The following is a 13,661-nucleotide window of genomic DNA, read 5'->3' on the forward strand; positions in this document are numbered from 1 at the left end:
ACTGCTTTAATTTCGAATACAATAAGTATCAATATAACCTACAGAAACAAAAGCTCTTTGCGATCCTTAGTAACTTCTAAGAGTGTAAACGGAGCCTGTGAACAAAAACTTTGAAAGCCAACACTGTGGTGCAACTTGCGATTGAACGAGCGTGGACGGCTTGTGATCGCCACAACTTCATACTTTCCAGCCTCTGTGCTTTTTTCTTATGGTTTCCAGTCAGGACTGAAACTCTCCCATTTCTGCCTGCCAAGGTCCTACCTCCTTTTAGGGCATTTTGTTCTCCTTGACACTGGTCCAGATTTCGCGCCCTTCTCGGTACCCTTTTTCCCCAGTCCACTGCGCCCTCCCGAAAGCCCAGGCCTCGCAGGGGCATCTGCCCTTCTCAGCTTGCTATCACTTGCTTATCACTTGACTGAGACATTCTTGCGGGCCAGGTCTGGGTTTCTCCAGACCAAGGATGCTCCTCCCCCGCACTAGCCGGGCCCAACCACATTAGACCAGTAAGGGACGGTGCCTGGGCCCAACTAGGCCCCACAGGTTCACCGGTACCGGGAAAAGAGTCCGCGGTCCGTAGCGCAGTAGCGGAGCGGCGACGGCGCAAGGAGAGCCGCCACGCCCAGCCGGGAGTCCCGGGAGCTTCCAGCCGCGTAAGGGGCGGAGCCACGCGCCCACAGGGGGCGTGGCCTTCGGCGCGCGCGGGAAAGGGGCCGGCGTCGCATGCGCGCGCACAGTCGGCGGCCGCGCGCAGCACGCTTGGGGCCCGGATGGCGGCGGCGGCGGCTGGAAATGGGACACCCCGCGAGGAGGAGGGGCCCAGTGGGGAGGCAGCGGCCCCGCCGCCGCAGGCCCCGACGAGTGTGCCCGGAGCTCGTCTCTCGAGGTTGCCCTTAGCGCGAGTGAAGGCCTTGGTGAAGGCGGACCCCGACGTGACCCTCGCGGGACAGGAAGCCATCTTCATTCTGGCACGAGCAGCGGTGCGGCGGGAGCGCGAAAGCCACACGGGGCTGCGGGGCGGGGAGGTGGCGAGGGGCGGGGCCGTGGCGAGGGGCGGGGCGTGGGGGGGAAACCTTCCTGGGGGCGGGGCTTAGCGGCGTCTTGGGAGGCTTGGGGAGAGGGGGAAGTCGGGGTGGAAGAGGCTCTGGACTGGGTGTGCGAAGAATGCGGAGGTGAGGGGCCGGGGCCAGATTCTGAGATAAAAGTCTAGGAGGGAACACTAGGGGAAAGAGACACATACTTTCAGTAGTTGTATTGGTTTGTTAACACACCTGCCTCTTCATTAGGGCACGGGCAACGACTTTAAATTGCTTTTACAATGCCTGACACAGCTTGTGGGAATCTCAAGTGAATGAGTCTGGAGAATTTACAAGTGAGGGAGCAGGAACGTGTCACGTCCTACTGGGGTAGAGGGAATGGGAGCAGATCGTCATGAAGTCCAGACTGAGAACCTTTCCATGCACCTGAGCACCCCTCACCTCCTTCCCACCACTCAAATAGAAGAGCTCACAAGAATTGTGCTAGAACCCATTGCTACAACTCTCCCCTTGTGCCTCACAGGAATTATTTGTGGAGACCATTGCAAAAGATGCCTACTGCTGTGCTCAACAAGGAAAGAGGAAAACCCTTCAGAGGAGAGATTTGGGTAGAGTGTCACTGTGGTATTTGGTATCTGGGGGCAAAGAAGGGAGGGCTGGGGGAAGCCACCTCTGTAAGATGAAAGGTGCCACATCCCTTTGGACTGCCACAGTGATAGAAAGTCCTACCTTTAGAGCCCCAGTGCTTTGGGTGGCTGTATAGGTGGTGGGGTAGGGAATGAAAGGAGTCCATGTGTTGCTAAAGCTGATTATACCCCTTTATGCGGTCTGCTGTGTTGAATCAGACTTGACACTTCTTTTTCCCATAGAAACTGGGGGTTTGATTTGTTTCTTTTTAGTTGGCAACCCTTGTACATGTGTAAACTTTTGTGTACCTTAATTCCACTTTCCCTTCATTTTGCCAGACTCTTCTTTGATGACTTTCAGAGCAAAGGGTTTCCCCTTACCGAACAGTGTTTACCTAGGGTTTTCTACTCTTGTAGAGAGGCAGCTGATATGTAAGATTTAGTGGTGGAGTAGAATGGATTCACAAAAGCAAGGGACAAATTTTATAAATGCCCTCATTTGCATAAAGCCTCACGCCCTTCACTATGTGGGTTGTGGTTTTTTTTTAAGAGGTTGGTGTCCAAATGACCAGAGTTAGTCAGGTGTCCCTTTACATTGTGTTTCAGATAATGCAATAGAAGCCGTGGATGAATTTGCTTTTCTGGAAGGTGAGTTCTCTATGGGTGGATAATCATTTCCACCTGTCTTTCCCATGCTAATGAGCTGAGTTCAAAATCTTATAAAACTGCTATTTGGTTCTTCCTTGTCTGTATAGTGATAATTCTTTCTACTTCCCATTAAGATGGGAAAAACTAATATGTTAAATCTGGTGAGATCTAGCAATTCTAATTCTCTTGGGTCATTAGAACTTCTTCCTGAAAATTGCTAATTATAAAAAATGAGAGGCAATATAAGGACTCCAGTAGAGGTAGGTGCATTGAACAGTTTGATTCATACTTTAATCTCCATTCCTAGATATAATCTTCCCTGTATCATAATGCTAGAGATCAGAAACAATTGCCAACATTTAAAGGGTTGCTTCTTGTTCTTTTTTCTTCTTCAGTCTGTATAACATTATTTAAAAAAATTTTTTTAATGTTTATTTTGAGAGAGAGCTCGCATGCTTGAGCGAGAGGGGCAGAGAGAGGGGGAAAGAGAGAGAATCCCAAGAATCCAGTACTGTCAGCTCAACGCGGGGTTCAACATGAGCTGAGCCGAAATCAAGAGTTGGACTCTTAACCGACTGAGCCACCCAGGTGCCCTATAGTTATTATTTTGCCACTGGGAGATTATGTACTTGCCTGTTTGTTGTTAAGAATTTTGGATTAAGTTGTGTACTAAGTCTTGTCATTGAAATAGAAAATATTTGAGATACCTTATTTTAGCTATCTTCTTTCAGGGCTATTTCTCCTATTTAATTACTATATCTGATCAGCTTATTGTTCCTTGCACAAATTCTACTTGAATATGTGAAAGCAGTGCACTTGGAGTTCATTCTTGCCCTTACAATACCAGGGTGTTCTCATTATCTCTTTCAAGCCTCATTATCTCCACAAATCCTTTGTGGCTTTATTTATTTCACTAGTTTTCTCTTTTGTTCTGTGTCATATATATCACTATTTTTCTCTTTTGTTCTGCGTCATATAATCTGGGCCTCTCACCCTTTTGATACATTCTTTTAATGTGTTTCTTTTTTTTTTTTTTTTTTAATTTTTTTTTTCAACGTTTTTTATTTATTTTTGGGACAGAGAGAGACAGAGCATGAACGGGGGAGGGGCAGAGAGAGTGGGAGACACAGAATCGGAAACAGGCTCCAGGCTCCGAGCCATCAGCCCAGAGCCTGACGCGGGGCTCGAACTCACGGACGGCGAGATCGTGACCTGGCTGAAGTCGGACGCTTAACCGACTGCGCCACCCAGGCGCCCCTCTTTTAATGTGTTTCAAGATACATTTCCATAGCTAGCTTCAAGTCTAGATTATTGAGTATTCTTTCAGTTTGTAGGTCTGTCTTAACCCTTTTTTTGCTTACTCATTTTTCTTAGTAACTTGTTACCTGCCTACCTAAGGAAGGCAACTTCTTGTGACAGACTTCCCATCAGTTCTCCAAAAATGTTCAGAGCCTGCTTTACCAGCTCACTTTTAGTGACCAGTTTTTCAGAGTATATAATAAGATATGTATTTTAAAGAGATAACACTACAGACCTGTGGATGATGAATTGGAGGGTACCACAGAATAGAAGTGGAGAGATCTTATGTAGTTTTCCCCTCTATCCTCTTCCATGGCATAGAACTTAGCTTGGATTTTTATTTTTATTATTAATTTATTTGTTTATTTAAGTTTATTTATTTATTTTGAGAGACAGAGTGTGAGAGCACCTGCACAAGCGGGGGAGGGGCAGAGAGAGAATTACAAGCAGGTTCTGCACTGTCAGTGCAGAGCCTGCCTTGGCTGGTGGGGGGCTTGAACTCAAGAAACCACGAGGTCATGACCTGAGCTTAAACCGAGTCAGGGCCCTTAACCAACTGAGCCACCCAGGTGCCCCTCAGGTTGGATTTTTCATAAATGGTCATTTATTGAGTGGTGGATGTATTCATTTTCATCTTCTGATCCAATAATCTCAGTAGTTGCATTCCTCTGTTCTCTCTACATTAATATATCTGAATTTTGGCCATTTTAGCATTTGTAGATTCAGTATTCTCTTATTTTGTGCTTGGTAAAATAAATGTTCTTATGTCCTTAGATGTATATGTTCTAAGTAGAAAATTATTTTTTTTCTTTTTTAATCAAGGCGATATGTATCCATGCTTAAAAATCAAATATCTAATGTCTAACAATGAAATGCAGCTGCTGCTCCATGCCCTTTTGTTGTTTCTGTTTTTTAGCTTTTTAAGTGGTCACTTACATTTCTAAATAATATGGTTCATCTTTGGTTTTTCAACTATACATGTTATCTGTTAACTTCCTGCTGTGATAAATGAAGATTTGGGTAATCTGTACTGCTCCATAAATCCCTCTTCCCCCCTTCTGATTTTTGGTAGTTATGTCATTATTTTTATAATGTTGGATATTATAAAAGGAACAAATTGTTCCTTTGTTACCTTTACAGTTTATATAACACTAAAATATCTATTTTTTTGGTTAACTCTCCACTTTGGAAGGTATGACTATCAGTGAGCCTATCTCTTCCTTTCCCATTTTTTAACCCACTCTTAACTCTCACTTAGTGTCATTTATACTTATACTTTGACATTGTCAAGGCTAATAACATGTCTTCTTGTCATAGTTAAATCTCCCATGCTTTACCTGTAGGTCAAGTAGTTGAAAAACAGTAATGTGGACACTACCACTACCCTTCCTGTCCTTTAATCCCTCTTAGACATGTCTTCCCTGCAGGCAACTGTTATTAGTTTCTTGGGTAATTTTCTGGATGTTATATGCAAAGGTATTGATATATGTATATTCTAAGCCTTTCCTTATGAACACAGATAACAAATGTAAAGGCAATAAATAACAAAATGAACACCGTTGTAACCACCAGCTAGGTTAAGAGATAGAATAGTATCAGCCCCCAGAAGTTCCATATATATTCCTTCTCTGTGATAGATCTTCTTTCCATCCCCTTTGCTGACTTAACAGTATCCTGACTTTTTGGTAATTACTTACTTGATTTTTCTTTATAGTTTTAGCATATAAGCATGTATCCTTTAACAGTAGGATTTAGTTTTATATTTTTTTGAACTTTTTAAAAATGTAACCAAATCATCTATGTGGTTGTACATATCTCTTGTTTGTTTTTTGTGCTGTATGGCATGCGATTGTGTGACAGTATTACAATTGAGCCATTAAAAAAAATTTTTTTTTAATATTTATTTTTGAGAGAGAAAGAGAGAATGCAAGTCGGGTATGGCAGAGAGAGGGAGTCACAGAATCCAAAGCAGGCTTCCAGACTCTAGGCTGTCAGCACAGAGCCCAGTGTGGGGCTCGAACTCATGAACTGCAAGATCATGACCTAGCTGAAGTTGGATGCATAACCAACTGAGCCACCCAGGCGCCCCACAATTGAACCATTTTAATGTGGATATTTGGATAACTTTTTTTTCTGTTATAAACAATTCACTATGAACATTCTTACACATGTTTCTCCAGGTGTGTGTGTGTGTGTGTGTGTGTGTGTGTGTTTATGTATGTATGTATGTGGGTATAGATAAAATTGCTGGGATATAGGATATGTACAACTCCATCTTTTGTAGATACTGCTGTCTAATAGATACTGTTGTGTCTATTCCATGCCCATACTTCTTGCATGCCTGATTGACATTTCTACCAAGAGCATATGATAATTCCCATTGTTCCTCATTCTCACCAACACTTGGGATTTAATTTCTGCCAGTCTGGTGGGGATGTTAATGATAATTGCATAGTACTTTTAATTTGCATTGCCCTGATTACTGGTGACATCTTCTCATACGTGTGTCCCTTTTTTGGGGGTGAGGTGGTGTCTTATTTTTATCTTGGATATTTTGTCTTTTTCCTTATTGATTTATAACTATAACTGTAATTATATATGTATATGCTTTTTCTCTTTTCTGGATATGAATCTTTTTCAGCATATGGGAAGCAGGTATCTTTTCCTGGTTTAGACTTGGCTTTTCACTGTTTAGAGTGCTTTTTGATAAATGAGGTTATTTTTTTAAGTTTATTTATTTTGAGAGAGAGGGAGAAAGGGCATGCACAAGTGGGAGGGGGCAGAGAGAGAGAGAGAGAGAGAGAGAGAGAGAGAATCCCAAACAGGCTCCACACTGTCAGCTCCGAGCCTGATGTGGGGCTCGACCTCACTAACCATGAGATCATGGCCTGAACTGAAGTCAAGAGTCGGATGCTTAACTGACTGAGCCACCCAGCCACCCCAATAAATGAGTTCTTAATTAAAGATAGTCAAATGTGGGGGACCTGGGTGGCTCTGTTGGTTGAGCACCTGACTCAGGCTTAGGGCATGATTTCATGGTTAGTGAGTTCAGGCCCCACGTCAGGCTCGCTGCTGTCAGCACAGAGCACACTTCAGATCTAATGTCCCCATCTCTCTGCCCTCCCTTGTGCTCTGTCAAAAATAATTAAAACATTAACAAAAATAAAGATAGTCAAATGTATTAATGTTTTTCTTTATAGGTAATGCTCTTTGTTTTCCTGTTTAAGACTTTTTTCCCATCCATGTCATGAAGACATTCTCCTATATGCTAAAATTTTTGTAGTTTTCTTGTCTTTCATAAAACTTTAGTTGACTTTTTGTGTATCAGACTGAAGTGAGGGTCAATTTATTTTTTTTCTTATTATTTACATAGACACTTTTCCATATTATTTTCTTTGCAGTGCTACTTTTGTTAGAAATCAGGGCTGTTTCTGGGCTTTCTGTTGTGTCTATTCCCATGCCCATCGCAAACAGTCTCAATTATAGTTGCTTTATTTGAAAGAACAAATCTTCCCACCTTCTTTAAGTGTCTTGACTATTTTAAGTTCTTTGCACTTTCATGCGTATTTTAAGATCTGCTTGTCAAATTCCATGTAAAAAGCGTATCGGTGGGGATTGTATTGAATCTGTAGATTATTTAGGGGGAGAAACTATATTTTTACAATAGTGAATCTTTCAGTCCATGAACATGGTCTATTTCTCCATTTATTTAGATCTTTAATGTTTAAAAACCTTTTTTTTTTAATTCATTTTTGAGAGAGACAGAGACAGCGTGAGTGGGGGAGAAGCAGACAGAGGGAGATAGAATCCCAAGCAGCCTCCACACTGTCAGTGCAGAGGCTGATGCGGGACTTGTACTTATGAAACCATGAGATCATGACCTGAGCCAAAACCAAGAGTCAGATGCTTAACTGACTGAGCCACCCAGGTGCCCCTTTAATTAAGGTTTTTTTATTTTCTGGGAAGAAATCTTGATGTATTTTGTTAGATGCTTTTCTTTATTTAATAATTTTGATGCTCTTGTTACTGGTATCTTTCTAAGAAAAAATTAATTTTCTGAATGTTGATAGTATAGAAATATAATTGGTTTTCTGTGTTAATTTTGTGCCTAGCATCTTGTTTACCTCTAATTATTTCTGTTGATTCTTTTGGATTTCCTTAGTTACACAGTAATATCCACTAGTAGTGACAATTTTGTGAAATTTTCCCAATCCTTTTCTTTTTAATTTCTTCCTGCCCTAGAATCTCCAGTCTAATGTTGAATAGATGTGCTGATAGCAGTCATCTTGATTTCAAAGGGGAAGCTTTCAGTGTTTCCCCATTAATTATACTTAACTCTAAGGTTTTTTGTAGTTTAATAGATTGCAAATGCTCTATCAATGTTTATAAAGAGAGATTGGAGATTTTTTTCATATCGAATGTGAGCCTCATACAAATTAGTTGGAGAGTATGTATATCTTTTTGATCTGTTCTTTAGAAAATTTGTAAGATTGGAATTATTTCTTATTTGAATGGTATAATTCATCAGTGAAGCCATCTGAGCCTAGAATTTTCCTTGTGGGAAGATTTTTGATTGATGTTTTTGGATGGTATTGGGACCATTCTGATTTTATTTTCTTTTCTTGAGGTCATCTTGCCCTGCTTCCCCCCATAAGAGTTGTAGTTTTTCTAGGAATTTTACATTTTATCTAAATTTTCAAATTTGTCGGCATAAAGTTCTTCATAGTACAGCTGACCCTTGAATAGCACAGGTTTTTTGTTTGTTTTAAATTTATTTATTTTCAGAGAGAGAGCATGTATGTGCAGGAAGGGCAGAGGGAGATGGAGAGAGAATCCCAAGCAGACTCTGAGTGCTGTCAGCACAGAGCCTGATGTGTGGCTTGAACCCACAAACCTGTGAGATTATAACCTGAGCTGAAATCAAGATTTGGACGCTTAACCTAGTGAGCCACCCAGGTGCCTCTGTTTGTTTTTAAAGTTTCTTTTTCTTTTTCTTTAGTACTTTCTGTACCCAGCATGGGGCTTGAACTCACAACCCTAAGATCAAGAGCCATCTGCTCTTCTGACTGAGCCGGCCAGGCACCCCAAGTGGGCATTTTTTTTTTTTTTTTTTTAAGTACGCTCCATGACGAGTGTGGAGCTTGAACTCATGACCCTGAGATTAAGAGTCACATGCTGTATTGACCGAGCCAACCAGGTACCCTAAATGGTACAGGTTCGAGCTGCTTCAGTATATGTGGATTTTTTTTACAGTACAGCCCTATAAATGTATTTTTCCTTCCTTATTTTATTATTAACATTTTTTTCTAGGTGACTATATTGTAATAATACAGTATAGTAATGCATATGACATACAAAATATGTGCTAATCAACTGTGTTATTGGTCAGCAGTAGGCTATTAGCAGTTAAGTGTTTGAACATTTTATATTTATAAATTGATCATTGTTACTTTTGTTTGTGCTTTTTGCCTTAAAGATTATTTTGTTTACTATTTTTAAAACTTAGAAGCTTTCTTTTGTTAGTATTTGAATAGTGTGTATTTTTCTCATTTAAAAAATTTTTACCTTTCCATATTTATAAACGGTATAATTGGATTATTTTTAAAACTTTAGGCTGACAGTCTTTGGAGCACTTAGTTCATTTATGTTTAATGCAATTAGTGATATATGTGTATATATATATATGTGTATATATATATATGGGTTTAAATCTACCATATTATTTTGTGTTTCCCATTTGTCCTATTTTATGGTTTTTTTTTTTTTTTCAGTTTTTTGCCCTTGTTTTAAGTATAATTTGTTATTTCATTTTTCCCTCTATCCGGAAAGTATATACTCTCTCTTTTTTTTTAAAGTTATTTATTTTTTTTGAGAGAGAGAAAGAGCAGGTGAGCGTAGCACAGGGAGAGGCAGAGAGAGAGGGAGAGAATTCCCAGCAGGCTCTGCCCTGTGAGTGCAGAGCCAGAGCGAGACCTAGAACCAGAATTGGGGTTTGAATTCCTCTAGTTCAATTCCACATTGTTGCAAATGGCAAGATTTTATTCTTTTTCATCACTGAGTAATACTCCATTGTGTATATATACCACATCTTCTTTATCCATTCATCAGTCGATGGACATTTGGGCTCTTTCCATACTTAGGCTATTGTCAATAGTGCTGCTATAAACATTGGGATGCATATGCCCCTTTGAAACAGCACACCCGTATTCCTTGGTAATGCCTAATAGTGCAATTGCTGGGTCGTAGGGTAGTTCTATTTTTAATTTTTTGAGGAACCTTCATAGTGTTTTCCAGAGTGCCTGCATTCCTATATTTTACTTTGGTTTTTAAAGGCATCTTGCTGAATATAGAATTTTAGGTGGAAAGTTAATTTTATAATGTTGAAGATCTCATTCTGTGTTTCGACTTCATTGTTTCTGTTTAGAAATCACTGTTAATCTGTTAATCGTTTGAAGCTAATTTGTCCCTGTTTTGGATACTTTTAAGATTTTTGTATTTGTCTTTGATATTTTTGTAGTTTTACTTGGATGTATCTAGGTGCTGATTTCCCTCTATGTATCTGCTGCTTAGGCTTCTTAAATCTAGGGATTGATGTCTTTTATCAGCCCTGGAGAAATCTCAGCTTGTATCTTTTCAGATAATGGCTCTGCTTTGTTCTTTCTCCTTTCTCATTAAGATTTCCATTAAATGTTTGTTAAACCTCAGTCATAATTTTGCCTCTCTGTGCTGCATTCTGTGTAGTTTTTTTCTGATCTCCCAGTTTATTAATTCTCTCTCCAGTGAATTGTCTCCTTTAAACTTTTCTGTTAATTTTTTAGTTTGTTTTTGTATTTTCAGTTCTGTGAATTCCATTTGCCTGTTTGTTATTTGTATTTGCTCCAGGTGTTTTGAAGCTAGTCTTTTATTTGTTTAAACAAAGTAAGTGTAGTTGTTTTATAGTCTCCAGTCTAATTAATATCCAAAGCATTTTTGAGGCCGATTTATTTTATTTTTTTTCCTGACTTGTTTCTGTTGATATTGTTTCATAGTCTTTTTTCCTCTTTATGCCTAGCTTTCTTGATGTATTGGTCAATGTACTTGAATAAATTATTTTTTGGATAGTTTGAGGCTTGTATGATGAAACCTTTCTCCAAAGAAGATTTTCATTTGCTGCTGCAAGGCACCTAGGGGAATGTATTAATCTCCTTAATCCAGATCCAAGACTTGAGGATTCTTGGTTCTCTGTGGTAATCTATGTGAACCCTGATGGCAAGTCTGTGAAGGGGCTGATTTAATTCTAGTGCAGTGTTACTCTGAGGGTGCCCCTTTTTGGGACTGTAGCTTTTTAAAAAATCAGACCTTCTCTCTTGGGCACACTCTTAGATTTGACTCTTGATTTGCTCAGCCAAAATTTCTCAGCTCTATCTTTTGGACGGCAAATGATCTTAGGGCAAAAACAGGTTTGGAGGCTGGGTTTACTTTGTGTTCTTGCCTTCTCTAGATTTTAGATTTCACTTTTATTGGTGCCTCTTCAGTGCTTGAAGGATTTTCTTTTTAAAAATATTTCAATCAGGTTTATCAGTTGATCTCAGCAGGAATTTGCCTTTATCACAGAGGCTATTTCTTTTTTTCTTTTTTAACTTAGAGGTATTTTTGCTTGGTTTTCTTGTGTTCTTTTCTGAATTATCTGTTTTATTCTAGGGTTTTTTTTTTTTTTTAATAAATTTTAATTTTTCCTTTCTCTCTAGTCTGCCCAGTAATTTCCATTCCGTTTAGGAATGAGGTAGTTAAGAAGTCTGTTCGGAAGCTGTGTGTGTATGGGAAGGTGGTTTTTGCCTGGCACTTTTACTTTAGGGTGGGCTGGGGTGGGACCAGATGTTAAGCTGGGGTCTGGAAAGCCTTACTTTGGGGAGCTGGCATTTTCAGAGGCTCCTGTAGTTCTTCAGGTAATTCATTTAGTTTATTAGAAGAGAACCCCTGATTTTTTCCCATTTTGTTTTCTGGTAATGCTCCATGCTGGAAGGGTTGTAGGGAGATGGGGCCAGCTGTTTCTTATGTAGACCCTCAGGTCACTAACCTTTCTGACCTGTTTCTTTCTGTCATTCCTGGTGTCTGAGTCTGGCTGGAACTTCCCCAAGGGTCTCCTAGGCGATGGGCTCCCACCTCTGTTGCCCCCCTCTATTCATTCTAGGCTGATTTGTTTTTCTATTTATAAACATACTTCAATCAGATTTCTATTCAGCTTTTTGTTGAAATCTCTTAACTGCTGATGGGCCCCATTCTTTATTGTGGATTTATACCTTCTTAAAACCTTTTATTTCTTTTGAATGGAATCTTGGAAGGGAGGGCATACAAATTTGTGAGCTCAGTCTCCCATCTTGAACTGGAAGTTTCTCAAAAGGTTATGAACTTTTTGCTTAGAAAACCTTTCTCCTTTATTCTGTATTAATCACACTTTGTATGGAATCCCCAAATGCTCATTAACTAACACAACAACTTCTTTGCTCTGTTCCCCACATCTCATTCTAACTCTCTAGACCTGTATGCTTAACTCTCAGCTGCCCACTTTCTGTAGTGACATGTTCTTTCTCTGAGATCTTTTGGATGGATATTCCCCCAAATGAGTAATTTGATCTTAGAGAATTGCCAGTACCAGAGCAGCTTCTACTCTAACTTTGCCCAGTTTGTGACACTCATCCAGTTCTTGAGGCACGTTGCTTTACATGTTGCTCTTTGTTTTTGTTTTTGTTTTTGTTTTTGTTTTAAAGGAACTTTGGATTGATTGCTGAGCTGGGCAGTTTTGTGAGCCTTTGGATTGATTGCTGAGCTGGGCAGTTTTGTGAGCCTTCACCTGCGTCCTTCGGACAGCCCCTCTCCTGCAGGCCTCATCTTTGAAGAACGGAGTATTTGGAATATTGTACTTATATGCTTTTCCTGTCCTACCTTCACCTAAGCCGAGATAAGCAGAGATCCTACATGTTAGCTTTTCTCTACAAGGTCTTCCACCTATTGTGTCTTCCATTTAGGCTTGGATGCAGCCTATGCTGTTTGAGGCAGAGAAAAAGAAAATGATTTGTGTAGGTTGCTTAATGAATGATGAGGAACATAATAAAGGTTTCTGATCAATTTCAACATAGTGTGTTTTATAATCTTGCCTTTGTCCTTGTCGCTGTGACCAGAGGACCACCATGCCCAGTTACAGATCTTTCCGATCTTCCTTGCCAGCTGTTCTAAACCTCATTCCTTTGATTTATTTGCTTCTTTTTCCCCCAGTATGTCACCAGAATGTGATTCCAGGATTTATGGGATGCCACTTAAGTTCTTCAGAAGTTTAAATAAATGTGATCATAGTTTTAAAATCAGTTAAAATTTTAACAGCTTTATTGAGATATAATGTACATACTGTACCATTCACCCATTTAAAGTGTACATTTTAGTAGTTTTTAGTACATTCACAGATATGTGCAGCTATCACCACACTCAATTTTAAAATATCTTCATACTGATGGAATCATATGATTTATGGTATTTTGTGTCTGGCATCTTTCACTTAGATAATGTTTTCAGGGTTTGTTTATATTGTAGTATGTATCAGTACCCATTCCTTTTTTTATTTTTTAAATTGTGGCAAAATACACATCATGTGACATTTATTGTTTTAACTATTTTTAAGTGTACAGTTTTGTGGCATTAAGTATATTCACACTGTAGTGCAACTGTCACCACCATCCATTTTCAAAACATTTTTCATACTCTGAAACTGCAACTGTAGCCATTAAATAATAACTGCTCATTCTCCCCTCCTTTAGGTCCTGTTAAATTTTGGTTTTTAAGGGAAGGCTTGGGTGATCTAGCAGGAAGGAGGCAAAGTACTTGGAGAGTAGTGGTTAAAGAGAGCAGCAGGAAGCTGATTTAAACACTTGATCGTTTTTCAGATTCATCTGTGGCATTTGTTTAAAATGCCCATTTCTAGGACCCCTAGGCCTAATAAATTAGAATCTCAGGGGGTGGAGCTCCAAGAATCTCTCTTATTATTTTTTTTCTTTTTTTTTTTTCTTATTATTTTTTTTCAAAC

General features: G+C 39.6%; 1 protein-coding gene across 3 annotated transcripts; it reads left to right on the forward strand.

Annotated features, from left to right (window-relative positions):
- Positions 1-474: 474 nt before the first annotated feature.
- On the forward strand, positions 475-12,718 carry POLE4 (DNA polymerase epsilon 4, accessory subunit). Of its 3 annotated transcripts, none has more exons than XM_019442867.2 (5): positions 475-977; positions 1,558-1,642; positions 2,267-2,308; positions 2,750-2,896; positions 12,355-12,718. In XM_019442867.2, the coding sequence occupies exons 1-4, from the start codon at positions 768-770 to the stop codon at positions 2,851-2,853; spliced, it is 441 nt and encodes a 146-aa protein (XP_019298412.1). In that variant the 5' UTR covers positions 475-767; the 3' UTR covers positions 2,854-2,896; positions 12,355-12,718. The 3 variants fall into 3 exon arrangements, with proteins under 3 accessions (XP_019298412.1, XP_019298400.1, XP_019298409.1); XM_019442855.2 differs by having other exon boundaries at positions 584-977; positions 2,754-2,896; XM_019442864.2 differs by lacking the exon at positions 2,750-2,896 and having other exon boundaries at positions 584-977.
- The last annotated feature ends 943 nt before the right edge of the window (positions 12,719-13,661 follow it).

This window comes from Panthera pardus, unplaced genomic scaffold (assembly GCF_024362965.1).
Source record: "Panthera pardus isolate Hobbes unplaced genomic scaffold, ASM2436296v1 HiC_scaffold_25, whole genome shotgun sequence".
Classification (NCBI taxonomy): Eukaryota; Metazoa; Chordata; class Mammalia; order Carnivora; family Felidae; genus Panthera; species Panthera pardus.